At 40.6% G+C, this 7543-nt stretch overlaps 2 protein-coding genes across 2 annotated transcripts; one reads left to right on the top strand and one right to left on the bottom strand.

Annotated features, from left to right (window-relative positions):
• Positions 1–1633: 1633 nt before the first annotated feature.
• Positions 1634–2656, bottom strand: EDB93DRAFT_1104036 (uncharacterized protein; the record flags this gene model as incomplete). The annotated part of the gene is made up of 6 exons (XM_041447376.1): positions 1634–1805; positions 2015–2050; positions 2143–2203; positions 2289–2313; positions 2445–2468; positions 2621–2656. 6 exons carry the CDS (start codon positions 2654–2656, stop codon positions 1634–1636), a joined length of 354 nt encoding a protein of 117 aa, XP_041307653.1.
• Positions 2657–3775: 1119 nt separating this feature from the next.
• On the top strand, positions 3776–4285 carry EDB93DRAFT_1104035 (uncharacterized protein; the record flags this gene model as incomplete). The annotated part of the gene is made up of 3 exons (XM_041447375.1): positions 3776–3966; positions 4077–4097; positions 4138–4285. 3 exons carry the CDS (start codon positions 3776–3778, stop codon positions 4283–4285), a joined length of 360 nt encoding a protein of 119 aa, XP_041307652.1.
• Positions 4286–7543: the final 3258 nt, after the last annotated feature.

The following is a 7543-nucleotide window of genomic DNA, read 5'->3' as shown; positions in this document are numbered from 1 at the left end:
ACTCCCTTGGATATGATGTTCCTGTATACCTTATGACATCAAACAGTTCTGGCAGTATTTTACACCCAAAGCTAGGGTAGTGTATAATGAGCACACTCTCATTGTAGTCAACTCTATATTGTCTTGAGTATTGAGTTGAAACTGATCAAAGTTGTACCACACCTTACAGCTTCCCAATTTCCATTGTTTGTAGCTCTCTCCAACACTATGTCATATGTGGCTGGTATAATATCTTGTATAACAACCCTTGTTATTGTGCCATCTGCAACATCCTTGAAGAATATCAAAATAGAGTTGTAGGTTTCTGGAGATATACTTGATGAAGATGGTGGAGGAGTCAGGTGATATGATTGTTTTTGTGGTAGGAGGCACTATAACTTTGCAAGAGTTTGAGAGATGCATGGAGATTCTGGTTGACTCTGTAACTCCTCAAGTGAAGTCTGTGTGCTGTTGGGCAGTGTGGATAGGTGGTTACAAAGCAATGCTCCCTCTATTTGAAAGTTTAAGGGCCTATAGATATAATAAGGTTCAACAATACTCAAATCTATGTCTGGTTCTATGTGATGCATCATGAAGCTTAGGGGCAGATAAGGAGATCTATGCACTGATTATATATGTGTCAAGATGTTCTCATGCCCAATATAGGTTTCCCAAATATAATTGAATTGTTCTGATGGGACCTGTGAGAAGTACTGGTTTATGTAAGGAAACCTGTGCTTACATAAGCTTACTCACTATCTACCTAGGCACATCAGATAACTGACCTAAAAATAATAAAGCTTTGCAAAGTTTTACCTAGCTTGATTAAAATTTATGTAACATTATTCAAATTGTACTTCACTTTATACACCTAGTCTAAGTTAGCAATAATGCCGTAGAGTCTTTTTAATATCATGTAGATGACAAATACTTGAAATAGAATATCCAAGACAGGACAGAAAAACTCTATAATGTATGAGTGTGTTGTTTCCCACCCAGACCTGTGTAATGATGGTCACAGCACTGGGCTCGGAACCAGGCAATCCAACACCTACATCCATACCATTCCCCGACCTCCCTTGACCTTCCGAAGGCCGCGCGCACTTGTCTGAACCTTCTGCAGGCAGTTCTTGCGTTCCGAGGCCTGTCCGAACCTCGTGAGTTACCATACCATGTCCTATCCTTGTCCTTTTGACTTTGCTGGTGCATTTTCCCTTATTCTAATTATATGTTGACTACATCTTAAGTGCTACATAGATAAATTCCATCGGCATCCTGTCGGGAGCCTCGGAATATGTATACACAGTACACATCGCGGCTTATTACATAGATTCAGACTTGCTTATCTCACTACTAGTTTTGCCTATGGATTCTGGTCTCTCACAGAAGTAGGATATAATCTCACTCACTGGCTACTGATACTTCACTTCACTTCCCGTACTTCGAGTCGTAATTAGTAGAGTCACCTCGGTATAATCATAACTGCGCAATCAATCTTTGTTCATTCAGAACGATTGTTTGGCTAGACCGCTGCCAATTCTGCACTTCGTTTATTCTGGAGTTCTGATAGATTAGTGTCATTCCAGACTCCGGACATTTCGCAAAAGTCTTATATTGTTATTCGACACATCAACATACCGACATATATTGACCTTCAGACAGCTCTCGCAAACCTTGGAAGGCATCGCGCTACTTCAGACAACACTTTCGCTGCTTCAGACAACTTTTGGTCGCATCGGACAAGTACCTCGGTACTTCGGACGTAGTCTCGGAACTCCAGATGGACATTAGAGAGGTTTACTTCCAATATCTTGTCTACTCTCTGACTGTATAAGACTTCCCTTGCATTATCAAGGTAGCTCTTTAGGTTGTCTCTTGGGACAAAGCATACTCACATCTCTCAGGACTAGGGACTCATGTTCTGTAGAGCCCAGCCCAGATCTACTCTTTACATCTGCCAGCCTAGAATGTCTCTCTTCTTGACAGGAAAGGAGGATGTTGGATACAGATTGGTCTGGATGACTCTAGGACATACCTTCCTTGATGGAGAGGCATCCATAATGCTTTGCCACTGAATAAAAGTATAAAATGGTGAAGGTTGAGTATCAAGTAAAACAAACAAATCTTCAAACCAAACACATAAACACAAATACACAAACACACCAAAATTGGCCATTTGCTGCTAGTTCCTTCTGAGCACTCAGGAATTGGCACTTTTTATATTCTGTGCAAACCAGAAAATGATCAGACACTATATATGGATATTTTTGATGTGATTAGCATGCATGTATACCAAAATCACCACTCACCACAGTTCACAAAAGGCTTCAATAGCTTCAAGCAAGGTAATTACTATATATATATTTGCATAAATATCACTCACTACAATCAACAGAATTATTCCATCCAGCCAACAGTTTCAAACACGGTAGTTAACATACATGTATACCAAAATTACCACTCACCATAATCAACAGAGTGCTCCCACTCTATTAGTAGCTTCAAACAAGGTACTTAACATACAAGTATGGTGAAATCATCACTCATCACAACCAAAAGAATGCATAGAAACATTAACCTTATTCACAGCCCATACGGTCCAGCTAGATAAGAGAAGAGGTTAGCACACATGTCCACTGACCAAGCTATAAACAGCAGCAACAGTCTGGTATTTCATTCAGACACCCATCAATCAAGAGATCTTAATCAACACTTGGAAGAAGTAAGTCTATAATCTGGCATATATATATAGTTTTTTATTATGTAGACCAGACCATGAATATCAACTAAGCATTAGATATAAATGATTGAAGAAGAAAGAGGACTCTGACTATTTAAGAAGATAATCAAGTAAGAGTAGGCACCATGGTATGTATGCATTATCTACTGATATTCATTTTAGCCTAGATCAACAGAACCTGCCACTTCAGTCATCCAGCAAAAAAGTCAAGTGAGTGGTGTAACTACCATACACATATGATGATTGAACTATATCAAAGGATGGACTACTTCATCACCTATACTTGGACCTCATCGATATTATAGTAAATCCTAACATTTGTACTCTTTGCTGCCACATCTATCAAGTTACTTTGCCTTTGGATTACATGCCTGGTCACATAAAAAATAAACATCCTACAATTAAACTGGACAGAACTTGATAATGTCAATCTGTTGCTGACATAAAGGTCCTCCCGACTTTATCAGCTTCCATAGCTAGTGCTTACAAAGGTCTTATAGTACAGAATGACATTACCTGCAACTTATGCTCATATATATGCCATTCCAAAGCAAACATGAGTGAACATCACTGAACAGACCACCAGTCTACTTCAATTCCCAAGCAATAGGCTATTTACAAAGTGTAGCAGCTCAATATGGGGGCACACAAGCAGTTTTGGAGGGTGGCTAGAGAAACAAAACTATCTTGTGATTTTCAGGATGAGATGGACAGAATGTGATAAGAGATGACAGAGGTGACTAGAGTTGAGTAAGTACTACAAGAAAGTATATGGTGAGTCCTTGACTGGCTATAATGTAGCAGCTCTAAGAATTCTTGTAGCTCTACCAAAGGCAGATGATCACATGATGCCAAATCTCATATAAGTAGTGGAAGAATATTTTGAAAGCACCTTGGTTTTGTTGGACATCACAGACAAGTTAATCTTGCAGTGCCTTAACTCTCCTGTTCCATTGAAATAGTCAGTTGGTCATTATCATTATATCTGTATGTTGAAATTATGTGTCTACAGTAGAATAAATAACTCCCCTCTTTACTGATATTAAAAGGACAACAATGGAGTCATACATCCGCTCAACAGTTGGTCTTCTAGTCATGCTACTAAGAGCAGATGGAAGCTATGATTATGAGTTTCCTATCACACATGACCTCATGCAAGCCCTGCAAAATTTAGAACTGGTATTGAGGGAGAGAGACCAGACCACAGAAAAGATACATGCAGTCCTCACTATTGTCTGGATAACCAAGTGAGTCAAGGAGGAAGACAACACAATTCCTTGTCCAACAGAGCAGGCCATTATTCTGCATACTCTGAAGGTTGATGGATAACATAAAAAACCTGTATTTATTACTTCAGACTTTGCCAGAGTAGAGTACTGTATGTGATTTGCATGTTTGAAACAGTTGAAGATTTTTAGTATTGAGGTATACAATGATAACAATGAAGCTGCTTTTAATGTCCTTCAATCTTGGTTCATACTGGCTCTCCTTTTAGCAGCATATGATTCCTTCAGCATCAAGCATCGAGCATTACCCTATAATACTATCAGTCTCCCTCATGTATAATATGTAGATCATAGGAGATAGATAAAGATGCTGTACCAAGGAAACAAGATGTACATAGATGATCTAAGAAAGATATTTATATCTATGGAGGAGAAACTAGTGGATCTCTGGGAGAATAAGATATTAGCTGGAATAAAGATAAGGGTATGCTATGATAACATTGTAGATAACACTAGCAACCATGACATGGGCTACTATTTCTTGTTGGACCACAGAAACATTTGTTTCGAAGATTGCAACCATTTTCTTAAGGCCCTCATAAGTAATCCTGAGCACTTCATTCAGTTTGCTGTCATATGTCAAGGAAAGGTGGTGTGGAACAGGAGCACTCAGTAGCTAGAAGACTATGCAGATTTTCAAAAGCTTATCCTAATCAGATATAAGATGCTGAGTGGAGCACCAAATTGTGGCATGGAACTAACAGCCATGACCTATAGAAATACCAAGATGACATCTCATCTCATCTGGATGAGTATATATACATATATGTTTATATAGGAAACAGACTCGTTCTTAGTGCAACCTAGTCATGCTGGGAAAGAATCTGACAATGCTCAGGACATATTACAAGAGAACAGTACTAACCAGGACTGACAAGTTAATTCCTCACTCCATAAACAGAGTCACAGCCAACATTATAATTCAAGACCTTGCCCTGACCAGACCATTTGCAGAAGTTGCTGTATACATTGGCTATCTAGACAAGCCATAAATCAAAGAGTTCTATCAGAAGCAGATATTCATCAATAATGATATGCTGTTTACCATGCAGAACCTGTTAGCTACAATGAAAAGGAAATATATACTCAAACTTGGATTTGGTATAACTGTCAACCTGTGGTATCACATCAGTATGGCTTTCAGATGCAAGCTAGGTCAGTTTGCACATCACTGCAGAGGCACACAAAGTCTCTTCTGGTCGTAATGTCAAGCTCACTACTTCAAAATGTTACAACTGGTATGCTACAAAAGTTCTTTCTGTCATTGATGGAGCAAGATCAGCTTTCAGATTCTCACATAGACCAGCAGGCACAGCACCACCAGCAGACTGGCAACACACATTATGGTCGAGATTTTGATCTTCCATGGTCTCTTGCCATGACTATTGACTATGCCTGGAATTATATTGTGACCAGCCAGGCCCTCCAAGTCATCTATGGCCTAGGTACGCCCGATGAGGCCAGCAGCAGCCTACTTTCCAGCTCTCGCATCTCAGATCCATGAGCTGATCTTTGGAACCTCCCCATCCTTCATTAGCACTACCCCCACCCTCAGGATATTCAGCCAATGATGCTGGTTTGGCTGTAGGACTAGTAAGTCATAGTCATCCTGCCTCTCCAACATTTACCTGAACATAAACTTGAACATCCATAGATTATCAGAGCTGTGAAAGAGTGGTTATCGGGATCACACTGTGACTTGCTTAACCCAGCAGATATAAAAGCTGCTGAGCACTTCAAAGGATGTGAAGCGGTGAAGATGAGGAATCTAAACTGTGTGGTAAGTTGGTGCTAAGCTAAGCAAACACAGCTAGTCCCAGGTGCGAGTGAAATTGTCGACCCAAGGGCAGCTAACTAGTAAAGGGAAACCTCTCTTTGTAAAAAGAGGGACATCAAACAACTAATAAAGTACTAGGACTAAGTAATGAATGAAGCACAAGGTGGGAACGATGCAATGAATGAAAGGTGGACATGTGAGTGCAAATGGCGAAGGGCGAGGTACACAATGTGAAGATGATGCGCACGAGCAAAGGCGAAAGACTAGCAAGTGAGAGAGATGAAAGGAAGACGAGGCTAGACAAGTATTAACACCCCAACTAAGGTTGGCTGATGCTAAGGTGAAGGCGGATGACCGAAGCATGCGACTTTAGATAGTCACTTGCAAACAACGAGTAAAATTCCTTGTATCTAAAGACACAGAGAAAGTGGGCAGAAAATTGACCCAGTACATAAATAATAGAGGGGTATAAGTAAAGTAGCTAAGCACCGCTAGGCGCACAGGTCCAATGTGATGAGCTGAACAATCTAAATATAGTATGCAAAATAGGTAATAGGGTCTCGGCTGCGCACGTAGCGCTAGGCTGAGTATTTAGTGACGGAAATAATTAGTCAAAATGGGAATATAGTGAGAAAATGCACCAATGAACATCTAAGGACATGGGGAGGACGGGCAGACGGGTATGTGGACGATGCAAAAGCGGACGCACAGTGCACTGCAAAGTGCGGGTGGCTGCGCATGGAATCTGCAAAATAAAATAGAGAGCGCTACTGCACAAGACGTATCCTTTGGATTAGAGCTGGAGTGTGTAGGGAAAGTGGGAGAATTTGGAGGGAAGTGCCTGTGGAGATGTGAGGCTCTACAGCAGCAGCAGTAACCCACTTCCAGAAGCTTAGAGAAAGACACCCAGAAGCATGGTAAGTGCTATCAGCTGAGGTGCACTACCTATGTTGTCTGAGGCACAGCCTTTTATCTTATATTCCTGCCTCATGGGATGGTAATGGAATTCCTTCCAGTGAAGCTTAATTTGTGGTCCTGCACGCAAAGATCATCTCTGCTATTATGTTAAAAACTAATATATGTATCTAAGCTTACTTATCCATGCCTCAATAAATACAGGTGCTAAATACCGGCTGAGTTCTTCCTGGAAGCATGTGATATGGCGGAGTCAGGGCAAAAATAGGATGTTGCCCCAGAATCAACTATTGCTTGACTTACTGTCATGATGACAGACAGCAGTAAGTACCCATAAGAATATATTCAATGTGAATTGTTAATTTGTAAAGGATAGACTAAGTGGTATTGGTACTCACATCTCAATGTCTGGGATGACGACTGAAATGTGTTCATCAATGGCGCTTGCTATTTATTGCACTGGAGGAACTGGTAAAATAGGAATAAAAAACACATAAGTTTGAAACAAGAATCAAGACAGTATTTGGCCAATGTCAGTCAGCACTCATACCTCGTCCCTCAACTTCCTGGGGGCCTTGGGTCCCTCGGATTCCAACACTTATGCTCTTGTGTGCTGACCAAAAATTCTATAATAAATGCCACTGCCAGTAGTGACTACTTACTATACTAACTTCAACTTATATTGCCATATAACCAAATCTATCTAGGTTGCCAGGCATAGAATTAGTTAGTACTCTCCCAGCTCTCCTTCCTCCAAGCCAATGTCAGCTTCTGAAGCATGGAACAGGGTGTTTGCCTTCAAAACTTCACCAGGTTCGATATCATCTCCAACAGGGATTTCTGTCA

The sequence above is a fragment of the Suillus bovinus genome, assembly GCF_016758785.1.
Source record: "Suillus bovinus strain UH-Sbo-P2 chromosome Unknown EDB93scaffold_28, whole genome shotgun sequence".
Taxonomy (NCBI): Eukaryota; Fungi; Basidiomycota; class Agaricomycetes; order Boletales; family Suillaceae; genus Suillus; species Suillus bovinus.
Note: the sequence above shows the minus strand (reverse complement) of the source record. Positions and strands in the feature narration are given on the sequence as shown.